At 42.9% G+C, this 24,323-nt stretch overlaps 1 protein-coding gene and 2 pseudogenes across 4 annotated transcripts in view; 1 reads left to right on the forward strand and 2 right to left on the reverse strand.

The window, feature by feature from the left end:
- Nucleotides 1-24,323, reverse strand: part of CTBP2 (C-terminal binding protein 2) — a 222,945-nt gene that overhangs the window by 86,682 nt on the left and 111,940 nt on the right. For 2 of the 4 annotated variants that reach the window (XM_063962156.1, XM_063962157.1), the window contains exon 2: nucleotides 11,109-11,213. The exons of the other annotated variants lie outside the window; for them this stretch is intronic. In XM_063962156.1, the coding sequence (XP_063818226.1) occupies nucleotides 11,109-11,166 (58 nt within the window). In that variant the 5' untranslated portion in view covers nucleotides 11,167-11,213. The remainder of the gene's footprint in view (nucleotides 1-11,108; nucleotides 11,214-24,323) is intronic. 4 annotated transcript variants of the gene reach the window in all.
- Nucleotides 18,076-18,194, reverse strand: LOC134887798 (5S ribosomal RNA; annotated as a pseudogene).
- Nucleotides 19,779-19,897, forward strand: LOC134890893 (5S ribosomal RNA; annotated as a pseudogene).

Consider the following 24,323-nt stretch of genomic DNA (forward strand, 5'->3'; position numbering starts at 1 on the left):
CAATACAAGCTCTCTCCTCTCTTAAAGAGCGTGGGACTTCTATTCTATCTAGAAATCAAATAATCCCCTAGCACAACACACATCACTACAGGCAATAAACAGCTAATGGATTTGATAATCAGCAACAGTGCTAAAGCCTAAGCGACAAGATGCTAATCCCATTCCGACACAGAGTTAAAAACAACCTTACGTGTTATAGAGTAAACCAGCAATTTACAACACAATTCAGCTAATAAGCTCTTACCAGCAAGCAGTCCAGGGCTTGTTGTGTGTGTCATGTTGCAGGCCAGTTCTCAGAACATCCCTTATAATTCAGTATCGGCTGTTTCTAGATTATAATGTAGAGTCGGATCAAGATAATACTCCCTAGGAGCTCACACATTTGGGAGCCTGTACCATTACAGCTTACACGCCAGAGACACTAGCGAATATACAAGCGTACCTGACGCATTGCAGAACCCTGGTCCTGCTCCAGATTCGTCTCATACGCCATTGTGCGCACAAAACTGAGCATCTGATAGAAGGAAAAAACCATTAGCAACATAGCTGGGAGTGTGTTACTATAAAATCCTGCAACGCGTCTGTTGCTAGGGGCAGGAGCCGTTGCGTTACCAAGGAAGCTGGTGGTGGTTCTGACCCTTCAAACAAGCACCGAGTGTAAACTAAGCATGTTCCCGTTGCTTCCTGCAGACTGCCATATTATGACAGTACCTACCTTATTAGCCTATCTGCATCCTCAGTCTTCACCCACACGGATGAATGGGAGCAGAACACGCAATTTATTTATTTATTTATGGAAAAAGAATGTAGTGCAACCAATATATATGTATGTGTAAGTGTGTGTGTCTGTATATATATATATATATATATATATATACACACACACAGCAATGTACAGAGCACTACATTACACAAGCAGGATGTACAGTATATGTTGATTCAAAATTATTAAGATTAATATTAAAGCCTTGCTGATGGAACATTTCAGTTGTACCTATTAATACTGTAGCACCATTTTTAAAATAACCCTGCTATAAGGATGTCAGAAGCGCCGGCTCCTATTCATAGTCTACATCCAGGTACAGATCTTACATAATGTCAGCGATCACTAAACACTTCTGCAGATTATTCCTATCCTGGGCTAAAGACCGGGGAGAGGGGGAGAGCAGGATTGAGAAGCCGAGCCTTGTGTGCCCCCTGCTGAGCAGTCACTGGAGGGAAAGACGTACGATTACAGAGCAGAGCTGAGGACACCTCTGTCATAGCACAAGAACAAATGTCAGCCAGAAATATTTTAAGAGGTTATACTGCAATGAACAATTTGGCAGCTTAAGGTGGATTTGTCACCTAAAAGCAATAGAGGCAGCCATTTTGCGATCTATACCCTAGAAAGCGGCGTGTCACTACTTTCCAGGGATAGTCCCAGGTGTTACAGATTTGTCCCTGGTTTTCAAAACTGACCACGTGCATAGTTTTTGTGTATACTGGGTGTAATACTGACTATACAATATTATTCTCTGTGCTTTAGAATTTAAATCAGCAATCTCACATATTTATTTTTTTTTACCTAGCAAGCTCAGTAGCTGCCTTTTACACGATTTCATCATTCTGTTAGGCGCCGAGGGTCCGCCCGTCAGTGCGGCCCGGCGCCTAGCAACTAGGGACGCCGCATGCGAACAGCCGCCGGCTCCCTAGCAACGCTAGACGCCGGGCGCACGGAGCCGCTCAGACCCTAGCAACGGGGACGCCACTGTCGGACCGCGTTCCCCGTTGCTGGGTCTAGATTAATCACCTCATTGGTATCCTGGCCGTGCAGCATGCAGCTGCACGGCATGATTGTTAATTACCCTGTCTGGCTCCTGATTGGAGAGCTCCCAGTTAAAAGCACTCTCTGGACTTCTCACAGACGCCGGTAATAGCTTCCTGTTTGCTGTGTCTGTTGCAGAGAGTTTTCCAGTCCTGTCTATCCGGTCGTTCCTGTCCTCAGTGGTCCAATACTCGGAAGTTGTCATCTTTTCCTGGAGTCCTGACCGAGCACCTTTAACATCCTGTGGTGTTCGTGAGTCGCGGCGTAGCCGTGTGTTGCGGCTTGACCGCTTACTATTTATTATTTGGTTACATTGTGTTTCGGAGCTTTTGCGGAGGATTCCGCTCCCACAAATCCACTCTGGTATCCAGCGGTGCTGGATAGGAGTAACGGATTCGTGGATTTTTGGTTGTCCTTTTCCCTGGCGGTTTGTCCGCACATACTTCTGGTTTAAGTTAGTTAGCTTGTAGCCCCTGGCCTGGTTGCTTAGTCAGAGGGCCCCTTGTTATCACCCTGTCTCGGATTTCCCTTTGTCTCCCATTAAGACCTGAGGGGGCATCGGAGTTGGGCAGACATAATCCGCCCTTCAAACGCGGCTGCCATGGGCTCAAGCAACCATAGTCTCGCAGGGGATTTCTGATAACACGGGCGAGACAACGGAGTTAGGGCGCCAGGGGTTACTAGGCTTTCCTGCTCCCGTAACCAGCATTCCATTCCAGTACTCTGACCTCCGTCATAAGATCACCTCTGGTCAGACGTACTGGTATCATAACATTTTCACAGTGAATACAGAGCTCAGAATAGGATTTCAAAGCCTCTCTGCTCACTACATCATGTGACCATGGTTGCCATGGAAATCAAACTGTACAGAACTGAAGAAACAAATCAAGTAAATAAAGTAATTAACAAGGTTCCTCTTATAGCCTTCCACACTGGGATTTATGCTAAAAAATACACATCTCATTATTTCATGGGACTGCTGCTTTAATGTTAATTGAACAGTATCACTGCAAATAAATTGTATTATAACCAAATAATGAAAAGAGCAAACCATAATGGTTTGCAGTACTTGAATGTCTACGTAAACATAGGGCCACCGAGAGCTGAATGAGGCCCAGGTAGTGAGTAGGCCTACCCTGCACTTGGTAATCAGTACCCAAATCCCCCCCCCCCCCTTTCAGAGCACTGGCCTAGACTGGGTGTAGTAAGGTATGCCGGCGGCCAGGCTCCCGGCGGCCAGCATACCGACGCCAGGATCCCGGCTGCCGGCATACCGACAGCTGGGCGAACGCAAATGAGCGGGTACGGGTACCTGCGCGTACAGTGGCGCGCCACGCTATTTATTCTCCCTCCAGGGGGGTCTTGGAGCCCCAAGAGAGAGAAAAGATGTCATTATGCCGGGTGTCGGGATTCCGGCGCCGAAATACTGTGCGCCGGGATCCCAACAGCCGGCAAACTGAATACCACCCGCCTAGACCATACTGTATATGCAATGCAGAGGTACCTCTGCTCAAAGCATCCATGGAAATGATTTTAACATTTTGGCAACTCTGCAATTGATATGGCTGAGGTAACATTATTGATGAATCCTTCTGTACTATGAGTTCTGAGTAGATAATACAGTAGAAGTGAATGTAGGACAAGTGACCAGTTTATTGCTTGGTGTTAATGAAAGTTTTAAAACTAAATATGTGAAAATTGTGTTTTCTCTTCTATGTATGCTGGTGTGATGCAGAGCAGCCCACTATGGCAAGCATGCAGAGGGGATGGTAGAAAAGACCTACAATGTCTAGGTCGCCAGTCATTAGGTCGACCCCATATGGTTGACATGCATTAGGTTGACACTGACCAAAGGTCGGTATGCATTATCTCGACACTGACAAAAGGTCAATATGTACAAACGGTCGACACATGAAAAGGTCGACCTGGAAAATAGTTGACACAAAAAATGTTGACAATTGTTTTTGTGTATGTGTGTGTCATTTTCACAGTCAGAGCACAGGGAACCCCAGTTAGTGTACGGTGTCCCCTTGCATGGCTCGCTTCACTCGCGAATGTTACTATTCCCAATCATAGTCCATGTGGACGTTAAAGTTTGAAAAAGGTGTAAAAAGTGCAAAAAAAACTTAAAAAGCTGTAAGTGACCATTTTTGCATCTGATTGAGAATCAGGCCCATAGTGGGGAACAAGGGACAAAGACTGGGAGGCAGGGGGAGTGCCTCCTGCAAGCTCTGGTGTGTTTTCAATGGGCGCTAAAAACATTTGATTTGGGGACGGTTTGATTGCGGTGGAATGTTTGGTTGCTAACTTATTTGTCACTTCACAGCACTGTAACCTGTAAACTCTAGTTTGGTATTTGAGCGTTTAGCCTATGGTTCTCAAAGAGACAGGTGCTGCCCCCTTGTGGTGCATCACTAATGGGGTTGTATTGGATTTTGAATAATGCTAAATGAACCGTTACAGGGGCGATGTAAACTCATGTAGCCAAACCAGAAGACTATGGGCCATATGCAATTGTGGTCGAATTGCCGCAAATGTAGAAAAACGGGGCATTTTCGACAAAAAAAAAACTGTCAAATTGGATTCGACAATGCAGTACAGTACTTTTCGTCAAAAAACCTGCCGTTTCAGATTCGACTTTTTGCAATTCGACATTTTCAAAATTCGACATGTGTGCAATAGTAAAAATGCGCCTTTTCGACAAAAGTATATTCAATTGAAGAATGTCAATTCGACAACAGTGCTTTTCGACAGTCATTTCGTCAATTTCAGTCCGCCTCTTTTTGCTGCCGTGATCTAATAAACATTTTTAAAAACATGTTGTTTTTTTATTGCTAATAGCATATCAATTTATATTAGAAGGGATTATCTACTTGGTTTGTCTATTTAGCTGTCAGGCGACGCACTCGAGATACAATGTAGCACATAGGCGCTCCATTGTATCCAATGGTGGGAACTTTGCGTCAGCGGTTGAGGTTACTCGCGGTCAACCGCTGACCGCAAAGTTCCCACCATTGAATATAATGGAGTGCCTATGCGCTAAGCGCCGTCTGACAGCTCAGACGTGCACAGCCAATCAGGAGAGTGCCACGACGTGGCGCTCCCTGATTGGCTCAAGGGACCCTCTTTGACAGCAGTCACGGGGGGTCCTGGCAGTCGGGGAAAGGGGTCCTATGTGTAAACATGGGACCCCTTTCAGTGCGTGGTCCGTGTTTTGCATTTTTTTATTTTGCCAAGTACGTGGATTACAAACAGAAGAGGACCGATCTACACTGGATTGTTGTGAGTATAATTTTATTTGCAGGTACCCCGTGGATTCTACGTGGAGAAGGGGACCGAGCCTCGTGTCAACAAGGTAAGTATGTGTGTATGTCAGTGTGCATGTATGTAATAAAGTTATACTGTCACGGTGTGTGTATTGTTTTTATTTGGGTATTTTTTTTGCAGTAGAACTACAGGTACCAGCGGGCCCATTTCCCCCCGCATACTGGTACTTGTGGTTCTCCAAGTACCAGCTTGCAGGGGAGGCTTGCTGGGACTTGTAGTTCTGCTACAAAAAACAATATTCTTTTTTCTGACACTTGGCTATCAGCCTCCCATCCGCCGCCCTTGGATGGGGGGGGACAGCCTCGGGCTTCACCCCCTGGCCCTTGGGTGGCTGGAGGGGGGGACCCCTTGATTTAAGGGGTCCCCACTCCTCCAGGGTACCCCGGCCAGGGGTGACTAGTTGGGGATTTAATGCCACGGCCGCAGGGACCGGTATAAAAGGAGGGGGGACCCCACGCAATTTTTTTCAGGGGTTTTTTTAACACTTTTGTGCCGTCCATGAACTCGAATCCAGGACGCACACTATTCGTCAATTGGTCCGTTTTTCGACAGCGGGACTGTCGAATCCGTTTTTTATTGAATATGTCGAATTCGGGTCCCGACGGCCGGGATTCGACTGTCGAATTGTGTCGAATCCAAAAACGGTCGAATTCCAGACGGAATTCGTCCGCAATTGCATATACCCCTATGTGTCACTGGCCACAACAGCTAAGGGGGTGCGAAATGGGAAATTCCTCCATTACATTTGTGGGCATAAAACTGTGGGTGAAACAAATCACAAGTCCTCAGACCATAAGCCTCAAAAGCCCTTAATGGAGATGCCACCACATCTATATAGGAAAATCCCAAGATTTCACAACTGTGTAATACAGACCCAGCAAAGACACATTACTATAGGGAGGTATGCAGAGAGAACCAGGACAAATTAGGGCGGAGGAAAGAGGGCAGCAGTGTTTAGTAGCCACGAATCTGGCATACGAACAGATGGAGACACACTGAAAGGCATTATGGGCAGAGAGAGGTTACCAGTGATGAACAGGTTGGCAATCAGGACAGTAGATTAAAGGCAACATAACCAACAGGGGGCATGCCTGGTCCTCCGATATCACACTAATTTGAAAAATGAGCTGTCCATTTGCTGTAGAAGATATGTGACAACTGCGCTGTATGTGACTAAAAGCTGCTCAGTTTAAAATTGGTACAATTAGGAGCATATAACGAGCGCTAATATTTATAAGTTAAAATATATATTGCCATGGGTAATATATGTGTAAAAAGTGGCACCTGTAAAAAAGACTTCTGTTAGTTTGGCAGTATGTTTACAACTCCTGTATGGAGTAAGTGGTTTGAGCTCAGTCCGTACCAGTTCACAGTTTGTATTGTGAAAATGCTAACTGTCCCTACCTCCTAGTCAGTCCCGTACACAAGAGGATGTTGTGGTCCTTCAATCTCGATCCGCTGCATCCAGCGGTAAAGGATCGCGGCTTGTTGTCGAATCGCGGCTCGATGAAGTCACGCTGCGGCTAGGCGTCGGGAAGTTCGGGCCATCACCTTTCCGGCCTGAACTTCCCGACGCCTAGCCGCAGCGTGACGTCATCGAGCCGCGACCCGACAACAAGCCGCGATCCTTTACCGCTGGACGCAGCGGATCGAGATTGAAGGACCACAACATCCTCTTGTGTACGGGACTGACTAGGAGGTAGGGACAGTTAGCATTTTCACAATACAAACTGTGAACTGGTACGGACTGAGCTCAAACCACTTACTCCATAAAGGAGTTGTAAACATACTGCCAAACTAACAGAAGTCTTTTTTACAGGTGCCACTTTTTACACATATATTACCCATGGCAATATATATATTTTAACTTATAAATATTAGCGCTCGTTATATGCTCCTAACTGTCCATTTGCTGGCCAAGTCTCATTACTTTCTTCGTGTGTGTGTGTGTATATACAGCAATGAGTTTGTGCGTGTGTATATATATATATATATATATATATATATATATATATATATATATATATACACATACACACACATACATATATTGTATATATAGCTGTGTGACTTAATTTTGATGATGCCTTATTTCCCTGGTGGAATAGATCTCTGTAAAGCCTTATTTTCCTGGTGGAACAGATCTCTGTAAAGCCTTATTTCCCTGGTGGAATAGATCTCTGTGAAGCCTTATTTCCCTGATGAAATAGATTTCTATGAAACTTTATTTCTCTGGTGGAATAGATCTTTTTGAACCTTGAGTTCTATTGGAGAAAGAGCGCTATATAAATAAAATTATTATTATTATTATTATTATTATTTCCCTGGTGTAATAGATCTCTCTGAAACCTTATTTCCTTGGTGGAACTGATCTCTCTATCAAGCCTTAATTCCCTGGTGGAATAGATCTCTATGAAGCCTTATTTTCCTGGTGGAACAGATCTCTCTATGAAAACTTATTTCCCTAGTGGAATAGATCTCTCTATGAAGCTTGATTTCCCTGGTGGAATAGATCTATATGAAGCTTTATTTGCCTGGTGGAATAGATTTATGAAGCCTTATTTCCCTGGTGGAATAGATCTCTAGGAAGCCTTATTTCCCTAGTGGACTAGATCTCTCTGAAGCCTTATTTGCGGAGTAGAATAGATCACTATGATGCCTTATTTCTCAGGTGGAATAGATCTCTATGAAGCCATATTTCCCTGGTGGCATAGATCTCGACGAAGCCTTATTTCTCTAGTGGAATAGACCTCTATGAAGCCTTATTTTCCTGGTGGAATAGATCTCTATGAAGCCTTATTTCCCTGGGGGACAAGATTTCTCTATGAAGCTTTATTTCCCTGGTGGAACAGATATATGAAGCCTTATTTCCCTGGTGGATTAGATCTCTATGAAGCCTTATTTCCCTGGTGGAATAGATCTCTATGAAGCCTTATTTCCCTGGTGGAATAGATCTCTATGAAGCCTTATTTCCCTGGTGGAATAGATCTCTATGAAGCCTTATTTCCCTGGTGGAATAGATTTCTATGAAGCCTTATTTCCCTAGTAGAATAGATCTCTCTGTAGCCATATTTCCCTGGTGAAATAGATCTATGAAGCCTTATTTCCCTGGTGGACAATATTTCTCCTTGAAGCTTTATTTCCCTGGTGGAATAGATCTATATGAAGCCTTATATGCCTGATGTAATAGATCTCTATGAAGCCATATTTCCCTGGTGGAATAAATCTCTCTGAAGCCTAATTTCCCTAGTGGACAAGATTTCTCTATGAAGCTTCATTTCCCTGGTGGAACAGATATATATGAAGCCTTATTTCCCTGGTGGATTAGATCTCTATGAAGCCTTATACCCCTTTTCCACTTACGATCACGGGTCGCAGCCGGGAGCCTGACACGGGAGCTGCCCCCTGCTGCGACCCGTGCTCGTCCCCTTTCCCATCAGCAGTCACAACCCGGCATATGCCGGGTTGGTGACGCTTCTAGTGACGCGGCAGGGGCGGCGCAGGGAGATCACATGATCTCCCAGCGCCGCCCTTCCATACAGTGTAAACGGGAGCCGTGTCGCATCGACACGGCTCCCGTTTACACTAGAACCCTACCCGGATCATTCCCGTGTCCTACCCAGGTAAATAGCCGGGTAGGATTCACGGGTCACTTGATCCGGGTTGACCCTTTTCCACTTGCCAAAAACACGGGTAAATGCGCGCCCCCGTGCATTTACCCGTGTTTTTTGAGCTAGTGGAAAAGGGGTATTATTTCCCTGGTGGAATAGATCTCTATGAAGCCTTATTTCCCTGGTGGAATAGAGCTTTATGAATCCTTATTTCCCTGGTAGAATAGAGCTCTCTGTAGCCATATTTCCCTGGTGGAATAGATCTCAATGAAGCCTTATTTCCCTGGTGGAATAAATCTCCCTGAATCCATATTTCTGTGGTGGAATAGATCTCTATGAAGCCTTACAGTGCATCCGGAAAGTATTCACAGCACATTTTTTCCACATTTTGTTATGTTACAGCCTTATTCCAAAATGGAATAAATTAATTTTTCCCTCAAAATTCTACACACAATACCCCATAATGACAACGTGAAAAAAAGGTTTTTTTGTGGTTTTGCAAATTTATTACAAATACAAAACTAAGAAATCACATGTACATAAGTATTCACAGCCTTTGCCATGAAGCTCAAAATGAAGCTCAGGTGCATCTTGTTTCCACTGATCATCCTTGAGATGTTCCTACAGCTTAATTGGAGTCCACCTGTGGTAAATTCAGTTGATTGGACATGATTTAGAAGGGCATACACCTGTCTATATAAGGTCCCAGTGCATGTCTGATCACAAATCAAGCATGAAGTCAAAGTAATTGTCTGTAGACCTCCGACTCAGGATTGTCTCGAGGCACAAATCTGGGGAAGGGTACAGAAAACTATCTGCTGCTTTGAAGGTCCCAATGAGCACAGTGGCCTCCATCATCCGCAAATGGAAGTAGTTCGGAACCACCAGGACTCTTCTTTGAGCTGCCGGCCGTCTAAACTGAGCGATCGGGGAAGAAGAGCCTTAGTTAGGGAGGTGACCAAGAAACCAATGGTCACTCTGTCAGAGCTACAGCAGTCCTCTGTGAAGAGAGGAGACCCTTCCAGAAGGACAACCATCTCTGTAGCAATCCACCAATCAAGCATGTATGGTAGATTGGCCAGACGGAAGCCACTCCTTAGTAAAAATCACATGGCAGCCTGCCTGAATGCCAAAATGCTCCTGAGAAACAAAATTCTCTGATCTGATGAGACAAAGATTGAACTCTTTGGCGTGAATGCCAGGCGTCACGTTTAGAGGAAACCAGGCACCGCTCACCAGACCAATACCATCCCTACAGTGGAGCATGGTGATGGCAGCATCATGCTGTAGGGATGTTTTCCAGCAGCAGGAACTGGGAGACTAGTAGGATAGAGGGAAAGATGAATGCAGCAACGTACAGAGACATCCTGGATGAAAACCTGATCCAGAGCGCTCTTGACCTGAGACTGGGGCGACGGTTCATTTTTCAGCAGGACAACGACCTTAAGCACACAGCCAAGATATCAAAGGAGTGGCTTCAGGACAACTCTGTGAATGTCCTTGAGTGGCCCAGCCATAGCCCAGACTTGAATCTGATTGTATATCTCTGGAGAGATCTGAAAATGGCTGTGCACTGCTTCCCATCCAACCTGATGGAGCTTGAGAGGTGCTGCAAAGAGGAATGGGCGAAACTGCCCAAAGATAGGTGTGCCAAGCTTGTGGCATCATATTCAAAAAGACGAGTCTGTAATTGCTGCTAAAGGTGCATCAACAAAGTATTGAGCAAGAGCTGTGAATACTTATGTACATGTGATTTCTTAGGTTTTTTTCTTTTTAAATATGCAAAAATCTCCCAGAAACTTTTTTCATGTTGTCATTATGGGGCATTGTGTTTAGAATTTTGAGGCAAAAAAATGAATTTATTCGAGTTTAGAATAAGGCTATAACCTAACAAAACTGAAGCGCTGTGAATACTTTCCGGATGCACTGTATTTTCCTGGTGGAACAGATTTCTATGAAGCCTTATTTCCCTGGTGGAATAGGTCTCAATGAAGCTTTATGTTCCTGGTGCAAAATAACGCCAGAAACTGCCCATGACGTGACTCTAATGCAGCCAATTAGCAGGAAGGATCATGTTTTGCACAGGTTGCCAGAAAAAGGCAAGATGAGTAGATGGAATTAGTGATATCACAAAGGAGAGACCTGACTTCTACACTTGTGCAAACACTGTGACCATGTGCACAGATCACCCAACCAGCAGAACAGAGCAAATAACAACATTTATTAATGTAATATTAATTACAGGAGATTACTTTGTATTAAAACTAAAGAAAAAAATCCCACTAAACTACTAAACTCTCCATGATGATGTCAGAGAATCAGATCCCAACAGGTCATACTTGAGCACTGTATGATCTGCTCACCTTCACAGATCTGGTCCAGCCGCAGTCTCTTCACCTTCTGACTCTCCAACAGGTCCATCTTCTGCTATACCCTGGCATATCTACCCCACGTCGCTGCTTGCTGGGCTGCAAGGAAGCAGGGAGTCAAATGGTTTCTCCTTGAAACAGCGCAAGAGTGATTTTTATCAGGAGGCCAGTATATTTACAAGCAGTACTGCACACACACTCCGGTAACAATCTAACTTACAGGATAGTAAGCATAACAAAGTCAGAAGATGTGCTCGCTTACAATAATGCAGTTAGATTTTGTTCTCTTTCCTGATCCTGAATGTATTGCAGAACATTCAAATATACTATGCAATGCCCTCACCTTTGTGACCTACAGAATGTGGCCCTGTTCTAGCCATCCATTCCCAACATAACACTGTCTATCTTGGAGATCATCTCATACGTAGAAAGCAGGGGCTTCTTACTGATGCCCTTCAGGCTGCTCATTTCGGTGACCAATTTGAACAGAATTAGCCAAATGTCGCTCAGTCTGCGGGACCAGGTAATAATTTGGTAATTGGGTTTGGTGGTGCTCTTAGGCTCAAACAGACAGCAAATTACGGCTAATGCCATCTAAAATAATTCAATCGGACTTCCGAATTGAAGCTTGGATGTGTGGCTTTGCTTCCCAAAATGTCTGTTCCCCATTAATGACACCAAATATTTTCCAATGCTCTGATAACCATAATCATACACCTCATACACATGGTGCAACAGAAGGTTCTCACTGCAGTACTGGAGACTAGAATTCTATGTCGTTTCTGCTCGTCTTATCTCCAGCTCATTATCACGGCTGATAAGAAATAGTTGACACTTTATGCTGCTCACAGTCAAATCGTCGACAACATAATGTCGACCCGGGAATGCATTATAACTTTAAATCTTAAACTTAAAGATTTTTGAATATATGCTGGTTGTGTGTTTTTGACAGATTTTTGAAAACTATACATAGCCATAATTCAGAAACGGCATGAGATATTTAAATAATATTTTGTATTTTTCTTAGATAACATATATACTCCCCATATACCAAAGTTGATCAAATTCTAAGCTGGTGAAGTAAAATCAGTGTGCTGATTTGACGCGGAATGACCCATGACTTAAAGTATCAATCCTATACAGGTTTTGTTTCTTTAAACAGCAAGTTAAGCACGCATCTGTGTTGCTTTTCTATACTCTTACAAATCTTTATCTAATTTTCAAAGTCTCTCTGGATGTCAATCAAAGATGGTTTTCAGACATAGACAAAGTCAGATTGCTACACAGGCACAGGCTCACAGCATGTCACGTGATAGCACAGGGGGCTTTCATATTTCGGAAAGAGCTCATAGGGACTCTAGTCTGTCATGTGGCATGTGACTGTGGTTGCCATGGTAGGCCAGAATCAAAAATCATCAATGGCAGCAAGAGACAACACTAACATTCTTCCTAAATCCTGCCACAGTGACTAATGTTTACAAAAAACTACTGCACAGCTTTCACCTACACCTTTAAATCCAATCGGGTCCATTGTAGATACATACTGTCGGTTGTATCATTATAATCAATGCTGTCTACATCTTAGGCCCCATAAAAAATCTGCAGTGTTGCACAGTCTGTATAACAAATGATATACAGAAAAAGAACACAAATGTATGAGACTGACAAAGAAAGTCCATATACAGTTGACAGAGGCTAGAGAAGGCCCTTCTTATAAACATTTACAATCTAGAGATTTTCTTCATATGCAAATTAGGAAAGTGATATATTGATAGATCTGGATTATTTAATTTCAGCTATAGATCTCTAGAACAATAGCACCATCAGATATTAAACAAATGAGTTTGCAGGTACCAAGGACCTTCTTCTGGGACTCATTAGATAGCCAGCTCAGCTGTGCTAGATTCTAGTGTTGGTGGAAATGTTATGGATATCACTTTAGCACTGGACAACCACGTAGAACTGAAGTCTAAGCAAGCTCCTATAGATATGGAATTGTTCATGGATACCTTGCCTTCTGGGACAGTAACTCATGAAGTCACTGAACCAGATCATTGGGAAACAATAAGCTTTTATTTGATTGCTTCCAACAGATTTCCCGCCATGTTAGCAATCCCTCTGCAGTCATACTCAATAGTTCTATTAAATGGCCCTATACCTTTCCCTTTGGAGGACGATGTGGGTTCATTGTCTGCCGTACTCCGGTGTCTGAAGCCATATTGGTATCTGAGCTTCCTGTTACAGATTTATTCAGAGATGAACGCAGATCGCTGCATACGCACAGGGCAAGCCCGCCCAGTATGTGTGACGCACCGCCTCCCGATGCGTCCGTAATCTAATTGCAGAAACATCGGAACTAAGGTTGACTCCTGGCTGCGCTGTCAGGTAGTCAGCCGCCATTTTTTTCCCCTGAGCGGCTGCGTGTGACGTCATGCAGCCAACATGCCCCCCCCCAATGCCGCGGCACTGCCTCACAAATGCCCACACTGAGGTCGCATCCATCAGGGATGCGACTGCAATGTGTGTGGCCACGCAGCCGCTGCACATGCGCAGTTTGCTGCCATCGTCAAACTGCGCTGCGGCCCGCTGATGCGACCGAGCCTGTATGACCCCCTTAGTGTCACTGACTCCACAATGTAGATATCTGATAAAAATAATGATCAATTTACTGGTCATGATATGACTGTATCTATACCATTTCATAATATTTACCTTGGGTGCCGTCAGCTCCTACAAAGCAAAAAGTGTTTAACTTTTTTAACTTGCTTCTTCCTAGATTAAGTCACTCTCCAAAACTTCCTCTTTCCAAATGATTGTGCTTCTGTTGTGTTCTTGGTGTCATCTTGGTATACCCATTTCTGCTGTAATCTGCAAGGCTTTGTTTGCCTGTGTATGAGTGTATTGAGGTAGGCCCTCAGTACACAGGCAATAGTTAGGCATTCATGATTGCACGGAATTTCACAACCGCAAGGAAGTAGCTTTGCAATTCTGTGTAAATAAAATTCAAATGCAGCACTGCAAGAGGCATCCGTAGGATTGCTGCGTCTGAGGTTGCAATTTGCAATACTTTTACGCACTGGTCAGCCTGTGTAAGCTGAAGCCCGGGTCAAGGAATTCTGCGTCAACCCTGCATCCGTCGTCATGCCTTTAAAGTGGGCAATACGCTCCTGTTTTGAAAATTGGTGCCAAGTGCTGCCTCCAAATGCTGCAGCATGTCAATCATGCTATGACAGGTGGGGGCTGCGAGCAAAACCATGCTGCATTGCAGGTGGGGCAGATATAACGTGCAGAGAGTTAGATTTGGGTGGTGTGTGTTCAAACTGAAATCTAAATTGCAGTGTAAAAATAAAGCAGCGCTGATGTGAGGAGGAGGTGAGATACGGAGCTACGATGCTGCCGCCGCTATACCCGCTTCCAATCGCCGCTTGCGGCGTCCAGACACCTTGCAGTGTCCCCCTGAAGTGCCCTGCACCCCTCCCAGTGCTGTATGGAGCGCTATTTTGGCCCAAGCATGCCTGCAAACAAGAATAAATCCTGGGCTGACAAGCGCCGGGATTCCAAGATGGCCACCGCTGCTGAATCATTGCAGGCACTGCACACTGCTGTTGCAGCAGAGAAGCCTGCTCCTGGAGTCTCTCCGTCTCCCTCTCTGTGTGCAGTGCTTCCTGGCTACCACTCTCCCACTGAGTCCACTGACAGCTCACCAGCACAGCCTATTCAGCCTCCTCCTGCCTCTGATGAGGCTCCTATCACATACTATATAATGGTGCAGGCTATTAAAGACACTATGCAGCCCTATTTACTAGCACAAGCAGCCCAATTCGCACTGGCAATACAGCAAGTTCAAGTACAAGTCAAACAGCTGGAAACTACCTTGGAAAATAGAGTGGGGGTGAATATTCAAGATATCCATACTTTAAAATCCCTGACTAAAAGTTATCAAAAAGACAGCTAACAGATATGGAATAAATTAGACGATCTTGAGAATAGATCGCAACATCCTGCGAATACTGGGCATTCCTGAAACTGCTAAAGGGTCAGCGTTGTACCATTGTTTGAAGGTTACCTTGCCTACACTTTTGGGTATAGAGTCAGAGACGGATCTTGTGATTGAACGGGCACATTGGGTGGGCCCGGTAAGAGACCGAAACTCCTCACGCCCACGTGTGGTCATTTTTCAATGTCTGAACTACCCCCACAAGGACGGCATCTGGTCGGCTTCGGGTCGTAACAGTGACTTATGCTGGGAAGACACTCAAACTAAATTGCTGCTCTTTCAGGATTATTTGGTGGAAGTCACCCAGGCCCGGAAAGCCTTCTCATTAATCTGCTCCCGGCTTATTAAAGAGGGACATAAGTTATATCCGGCCAGACTTCGTATATTTAATGGCTCCTCTTCCATTGACTTTACTACGGCGGAAGACCCGATAGATTTCATCCAGGAACGCAGGGGTGACACCCGTATTGATCGTCAGGACGCAGAGAATGATGATGACATTTAAGTGATATCACCTGCACTCTCCACATTGTGATGGCACTCCCACTACTGACTTTTACCATACCGGTTTTTCTTTTTGATGTTACCTCAACTGTCCATTGCTGCCTTGCCTACTCTGCCACGTAATGTATATCACTGTGCGTAACCCCTCATATTTAATATGACTGTTACTGTTATTTTCTATACACTTCTCATGCCATAGTGCTACTAGCCGATACAATGTGCACTGAATTTTTCATCTGAGATATTGTGGGGCCTTCTGGGGTTTATTGCCTGCATGGGATAGTCAGGGCAGGCCAGGGGCTCCGTATGCGCCTTATTGATTATTTATTGTTTTTGTGATTTGTGGTTGACCCAACCCTAGCTTTGGGTTTCCACACTGGAAGACGCGTTTCCTGGTTAGCATAATGTTTGTGCTTGCTCTGCGAGACCGGCCATGCCCTGCATGCGGTCGCTCGCTTAGTTTACTTTTTTTTTACTGTTTTCTCATGTCTCCTTTTCTCTTTTCTTTTTTTATTCTTATGCGATGATGTTTCTGTCCATTTTGTTCACCACAGAGAGAGGACTTGAGGATGTATTTGCTACTTCGATCTCCTTCTATGTTTATGTTAGATCAATCGCCCAGGTCTCAGATTTTTTATATCTTAAAATATGTTCCTGGAACGTGGGCGGGATTAATTCCCCGGTAAAATGTAAAAGGGTTCTAATTTAGGTTAAGAAATTGAAGATTGATGTTGTGTTACTTCAGGAGACACACCTCACTCCTCCTGAAACGGCTACACTTGCAATGTATAATAAGATTGTTTTGGCCCCAGCCTCGTATAATTCTAAGGCGAGGGGTGTGGTGATTCTCCTGAACAGAAATATACCTCATGTTCTTCACTCTTCATATGCTGACCCGGAAGGTCAATTTGTTTTAGTGGTGGTGTCCATACATTCCATACAGTATGTGATATGCAATACCTATGCTCCTAATACATATTCTAAACTGTTTTTTAGACGCTTGATAGCTAGATTGACTGGTCATGCTTCCTCTAACGGCCAGTACTGACGGGAGAGATGTGTGCTGAGCGATCTTAACACAGACCACTCAGCACACATCTCTCCCCCCGCTCAGCACAGCGCAATGTGTGCTGAGCGAGGGGGGGGGGGGGGGGGACACGGGGGGCCGCTCGCTTCACACATCGCTGAAGTGAGCGACCAGCTATATTGTGCATGCTGGCTCAATCTAGCACCGGCGACAGCGATGCGTCGCTGGGGGAATACACACGACAGATCCGTGCTTAAAATCTAAGCAATTTAGTCAGATTGCTTAGATTTTAAACACGGATCTCTCCATGTGTACCCACCTTAACCTGATTGTGGGCGGTGATTTTAATCTGTTCTCCTCTGTAACTATGGACAGACTTACTCCACCGAGGAAGCACTACACCCCCCCTAAATTAGATATTCCCTTTATAATGCGCCAACTTCAAATTTCTGATGTTTGGAGAGTACACCACCTGCTTCATCGTGAACGTGTCAGTCTGCTGCGCATGGCACGCTCTCACGTATAGACTACCTGTTGCTAGCCACATATCTGTTGCCCCGTCTCATTGATTCAGGCATTGAGCCAATCTGTGTATCGGACCATGCCTTAGTGTGGTTCTCTCTTTCTTCCACCCTGGACCGTGATGACCACCGCCAATGGCGATTTCCCACCTACTTGCTTACGTCCTTGACATTTCGTACAGGGAAAAGAACAAAGAAAGACTCTGTGTTGGGGCACGCTTTGAAATTTACAATTAATTTATTAAGACTTAACTTTTAATACAATAAAGTATAAAATAAAGAGAGAATTTGATACCAGAAAATGTTCAAAAATACACAAAATATGCATATAATAGTAAACATAATAAATAGAATACACATACAGAAATAGGGTTGTACCAGTGAATTGGAAAAAGAATTCCTATATCGTTAGTTAACAGAGTCACTAATGAAAAATAGGTTACACTGATAAAGAGTTTGGGGCACCTGTGGTGAAAAAATATGAGTAAAGAGCAAATAATATGCCTTAACTGATCTCAGAGATGAAGAGTACCATACAAGACCATACACATATAATCTCAGTGGTGATAATTAAGGGTAGGTACAGAATTAATGATCTAATGAAACCAAAATAATAGGCAAAAGAAAGAGTATAATTATTAATTGAAAAAGTCAATTAACAGAGGTATAACCCCTGGTAAGAACTCTGTTTGCTATAGAAAAGATCCTGGAGGAAAAAAGTAAAAGAAAAAAGAAATTTATTATATTAGCTAATTGGTATTCATGGCCAAATAATTATCTTGCCTGAAAGAGTATCATAGAGTTGAATACAATTCTATATAATGTAGAGGATATGAATAAATAACACAAATGTGGGTATGGGAAGTTCAGAAATTGCTCTAACACTTCTACTGTTTGTAATCGAAGGTTCCTTTTTTACTGCACCTGATATTCCCAAATGGTCACCCAATAGGGTACTAATCAGGCTTACCAACGCTTAGCTTCCAAGATCGGATGAGATTGGGTGTTTCCGCTGGAATATGGCAGTAATTGAAACGATTGACACAAATGAGGGGGTGTAATTAAGGAGCAATAAGAGTACTTCTGCTGTCCAGTTGGTAGCGCAGATTCTCTGTTGCTACAAGCATTGCAGAGAGTGGTCTCGCATCTGGATGAGAGGGTACTGAGAAATAGATGAGGTAGAAAAAGAATAGGGAGGGGGCCCCACCTTCTGCTGTCCACTGTCTTATAGAATTATAGCGGACAATGGATGAGAGAGGTAGGTAAGGCTCACCTATTGAAAAGAAAAGAAAGAAAAAAGGGGGGAGGTCACAGGTAAATTGAAAACCCAAAAGTATGATGGGCTAGTGAAATTTAGGTCAAGTTACTAATGTACCTAGGACATTTTTCTTTTCTTTTTTGACAGACAAAAAAAGGTCAAATAGACTGCCTCATAATCATTGAGAGGTGTCAGAATGTCTAGAGTAATCAGGTACTCATAAAATAAAATACAGACTAACATAAGGAAAAAAAATAATAATTTTTTGGGCAGGTAATAGGAGGTCCAGTTATGCTGGATAAAAAATGCTGAAAAATCCCATTGTTTTAAAGCAGAAAAAAGGGAAGGGGAGTTTAGGGATCAAAAAAATTTTCAAACAGAGTAAAGCAAAAAATTACAGCTATATCAGGTTAAATAGCACAATAATAGAATGTCCCTAATGGGCACATACAATACCAGGGGATACCAAGGTGATCTGAACTATGGAAAGTTCAGCATCACTATACACAGATGGACCGTTTCACCAGGGTGGCTTGTTCACTGTGACAGGGCCTGAGGAGATACTGCCGTTTATATAGTCACAGTCACAGTGAACAAGCCACCCTGGTGAAACGGTCCGTCTGTGTATAGTGATGCTGAACTTTCCATAGTTCAGATCACCTTGGTATCCCCTGGTATTGTATGTGCCCATTAGGGACATTCTATTATTGTGCTATTTAACCTGATATAGCTGTAATTTTTTGCTTTACTCTGTCTGAAAAATGTTTTGATCCCTAAACTCCCCTTCCCTTTTTTCTGCTTTAAAACAATGGGGTTTTTCAGCATTTTTTATCCAGCATAACTGGACCTCCTATTACCTGCCCAAAAAATTATTATTTTTTTTCCTTATGTTAGTCTGTATTTTATTTTATGAGTACCTGATTACTCTAGACATTCTGACACCTCTCAATGATTATGAGGCAGTCTATTTGACCTTTTTTTGTCTGTCAAAAAAGAAAAGAAAAATGTCCTAGGTACATTAGTAACTTGACCTAAATTTCACTAGCCCATCATACTTTTGGGTTTTCAATTTACCTGTGACCTCCCCCCTTTTTTCTTTCTTTTATTTTCAATAGGTGAGCCTTACCTACCTCTCTCATCCATTGTCCGCTATAATTCTATAAGACAGTGGACAGCAGAAGGTGGGGCCCCCTCCCTATTCTTTTTCTACCTCATCTATTTCTCAGTACCCTCTCATCCAGATGCGAGACCACTCTCTGCAATGCTTGTAGCAACAGAGAATCTGCGCTACCAACTGGACAGCAGAAGTACTCTTATTGCTCCTTAATTACACCCCCTCATTTGTGTCAATCGTTTCAATTACTGCCACATTCCAGCGGAAACACCCAATCTCATCCGATCTTGGAAGCTAAGCGTTGGTAAGCCTGATTAGTACCCTATTGGGTGACCATTTGGGAATATCAGGTGCAGTAAAAAAGGAACCTTCGATTACAAACAGTAGAAGTGTTAGAGCAATTTCTGAACTTCCCATACCCACATTTGTGTTATTTATTCATATCCTCTACATTATATAGAATTGTATTCAACTCTATGATACTCTTTCAGGCAAGATAATTATTTGGCCATGAATACCAATTAGCTAATATAATAAATTTCTTTTTTCTTTTACTTTTTTCCTCCAGGATCTTTTCTATAGCAAACAGAGTTCTTACCAGGGGTTATACCTCTGTTAATTGACTTTTTCAATTAATAATTATACTCTTTCTTTTGCCTATTATTTTGGTTTCATTAGATCATTAATTCTGTACCTACCCTTAATTATCACCACTGAGATTATATGTGTATGGTCTTGTATGGTACTCTTCATCTCTGAGATCAGTTAAGGCATATTATTTGCTCTTTACTCATATTTTTTCACCACAGGTGCCCCATACTCTTTATCAGTGTAACCTATTTTTCATTAGTGACTCTGTTAACTAACGATATAGGAATTCTTTTTCCAATTCACTGGTACAACCCTATTTCTGTATGTGTATTCTATTTATTATGTTTACTATTATATGCATATTTGTGTATTTTTGAACATTTTCTGGTATCAAATTCTCTCTTTATTTTATACTTTATTGTATTAAAAGTTAAGTCTTAATAAATTCATTGTAAATTTCAAAGCGTGCCCCAACACAGAGTCTTTCTTTGTTCTTTTCCCTGTACGACTATTACTGACTCTGGGAGCACCATCAACCACCTAATAATTTTGAGATACCCCTATTAAGGACCATTTAGCTCGTTATTGTTGGTTTCTTGAACAGTTTTCTACAATCTTTGTATAAATCTATGTTCATTATTTCTATAATTTTCCTGTGCGGATCCAAACCAAATCCTTCTTGTCCCTGACATTTCGCAAATATGGTGGATGCGGCCTGGATGTCTTATTTTCAAGATAATGAGAGCCATGCGCAGCAGGACCCGATACTATTCTAGCAGGCGTCTAAGGCAGTGATAAGAGGTGAAGTTATCTCATATATGGCAAAGCACTCTAAATCTATAGCTAATTATTTTGTGACTTTACAAGAAAAGTATGAAAAAGTAAAAAAAATTATAATATTTTTTAAAAACTCATCTCGACCTTGTCATGTCGACCTAGTACATGTAGACCTAGAAACCATGTCGACCTACACACTGTCGACCTATGTCTTGTCGACCTAGAGACCGGATCCCACCCGAATGACTTCGGGTAAACACATTATCGACAGCTTCCGAGATTTTTATATTTCTCTGTATTCAGATGGCCAGACTGATTATGATTAAAAAAAGTGATTTTTGGGTTAACTCTGCTCTTCCGCAGATTTCCTTATCCCAGGCAACAGAACTGACGGCCCCAATTACTTTGGAAGAACTGTCTTCAGTTGTTAAATCACTTAAGCCTTGCAAGGCACCTGGGCCAGACAGTCTCCCGGGGGAATACTACAGACTCTTACTCCCTAACATTCAGGATCCTCTATTACAGGTTTATAACACTATTATTTCCTCCCATACCCTTCCACTCCATTTCAACATGGCCATTTTAAAAGTTCTCCCTAAACCGGACAGAGACCGGGAACTTCCAGGTTCATACCGCCCTATATTCCTGTTAAATACAGACTATAAGATTTTGACTAAAATCATGGCTGAGAGACTTAAATTAATTCTCCCCTCAGTAATACATTCCGATCAAACGGGGTTTATATGGGGTAGGCACTCAGTGGTTAATTTGCACAAGGTGTTTACGATCCAACAATGGCTGGAGTCCTCTGGTAACCCAGATGACGCCTTTCTGTTGTCATCAGATGCCAAAAAGGCTTTTGATCTTGTAATTTGGGATCATCTTATAGAGACTCCTATGCGATTTGGGTTCCCGGAGGACTTCACTCGCATTATATCTACATTTTATACAAATTCTTTGACACAGATAGCGTGCAATGGATTTCTAGCCTCCCCTTTCCCTATACAACGGGGGACCTGTCAGGGATGCCCCCTATCCCCACCTCTTTTTGCCTTAGCATTGGAGCCATTAGCTATCACATTACTGCCATTAGCCATCACATTATGAGACAGGGCCTCTTTCACATGGATTCGAGTGGGCTCGTATGAATCAAAGCTGGCATTGTTTGCAGATGACATGCTGCTTTCCTTTCTGACCCTGCCCGCTCGGTTCTTTCTGTGGTGGAGGCCCTCTCGGATTTTGGCTCATTTTCCGGCTACAAAATTAATTTTGAAAAATCTGAGGCTTTACCATTGGGATCTGCTTCCCATGATGCCTTGCAAGAATTCCAGGATGCATCTTTTCAACCACCTAAGTCTTCCATCAAATATCTGGGTATTCATATAACCCCAACACTTAGTACTCTGTATCATGCTAATTATACCCCCTTGCTCCAAAGACTGCGTACTTCCTTGGAAAATTGGATGCTGTTGCCTCTTAAATTATTGGGTTGTTCTGCGGTCATAAAGAGTATTGTCTTCCCGAAGATCTCCTATCTATTACAGATGATACCACGAACACTCTCTAGGGCCGACTTGCATCTCTGTTCTCAGTTGTTTACCAAATTTTTGTGGAAGGGGGAAAAAATCACGGATTTCCCTGAAAAGTTACGTCGACCTTGCGCTATGGTGGTTTGGGTGTCCATGATTTAGCTGTTTTCTCTAAGGCCGTATTTTTCGATTACATTGATTGGTGTCATGGTGGAAACTCCTACACTAACCTTTTATTGTAATTAGAATTGTTTGCTCCATATTCTCCCTGCGCCTTGTTGCATGTACATAGATCTAAATTGCCTAAGGCAGTGGTTCCCAAACTGTGTGCCGTGGCATCCTGGGGTGCCTCGGGACACTTGTAGGGGTGCCTTGGGTTGGTGGTCCAGAACCAATTCAAATTCTGCATGGTCGATGTAAAAAGCAAAGCCAGTGTTAATGGCTGCCAATCATAAAATATATTGACAATCAGAAGCAAATCTTGTCCCTCACCACATAAGTTACCCTAAGGATGACATATAAATACAATTGACTTAATTTAATATTTCTTTCTAAATTTTTCAATAAGAAACTATTGGCTTAGGGGTGCCGTGAAAAAAATTCTGATACTCTAGGGTGCTGTGATTCAAAAAAGTTTGGGAACCACTGGTCTAAGGGATTGTTATCCAATGTATTGTTTCAGGACACGTATAATACTTGGCACACTCTTCATAAATATTTCAAGAGAGATCCATTGCAACCACCATATATCACTTTCTGGGGCAACCCTGCCTTCCCGGCTGGGATTGACAATAATAGGTTTTGGGATTGGTCCTCCAAGGGGATTTTAGCTGTGAAGGACATATTTGACTCTGGTGGGCACATACTTTCTTTTCACGAACTTCGGGAAAAGTTTGATATACCCAATACTCATTTTTACATGTACCTCCAGGCTAGGCGTTTTGTGTCTTCATTAAGAACGGTGATGCCCCTAAATCATCCACCCACTGATAAAATTCTTACTTTATTGCGTTTATCAGCCACTCTTATCTATAAGACTAAAATGCTTACGGTTGATTTACAATGTAGCAACCCGAAATCTATATGGGTCAACACAGTGGAGGCTTGGAAACCTATACTGCCCACCCATGCCGATCCGGACCCCATTTTTACTCATTATGAATCCACCCTTAAGTTTCTTTCGTCTGCCTTACTCCAGGAGGTACATGTAAAGGTGATCCATCGAGCCTATATCGCTCAAAGTCAGAGGCGCCACATGACCATTACTGAATCAGTCCACTGCCCCAAATGTCGAGCCTCCAACGCCACACTGCATCATAATTTCTGGGAATGCGGTAAAATCCGTATTTTGGGGGGTAAAATATTGCAATATATTAATAGGATGTTTTCCTTACGTATTTCCCCTGATCCACTAGCACTACTTTGTGCTAACTTTGATTATTGTGAATTAGGGCTGTCTAAACGAATCATCCTACCACTGTTGTGATGGTAGCAAAAAAGGCTATCCTCATTCAATGGACCTCTAGATCCCCTCCTAAATTGCAAATGGTGAAAGATTATTTATTGCGACTCCTATATTTTGATCGGAAATCTACGATTACGGATATATAAAAAGGTGTGGTATGGTTTCATAGTAAATGGAATATTTTCATTACCCAGTTACCCAAGGAGGTGTAAACGAAAATGTATAAACTATTCGAGCATACAGAATGGTTTCTCTGTAGGCAAGTTGAACTATCCCTCTGATTTTTGGTTTCATGCCTCCTGTTACTCTACTGAACCCACCTATTCTATGCTCGCAGTGTATTTTCATGAAATGCCCTACCCACTTTCATGTATACGATTGTTAAATTTGTGGCCCTATTCTTTCTGTATTGAGTTTCTGTCACTT

Source organism: Pseudophryne corroboree, chromosome 3, assembly GCF_028390025.1.
Source record: "Pseudophryne corroboree isolate aPseCor3 chromosome 3, aPseCor3.hap2, whole genome shotgun sequence".
In the NCBI taxonomy this organism is placed as follows: Eukaryota; Metazoa; Chordata; class Amphibia; order Anura; family Myobatrachidae; genus Pseudophryne; species Pseudophryne corroboree.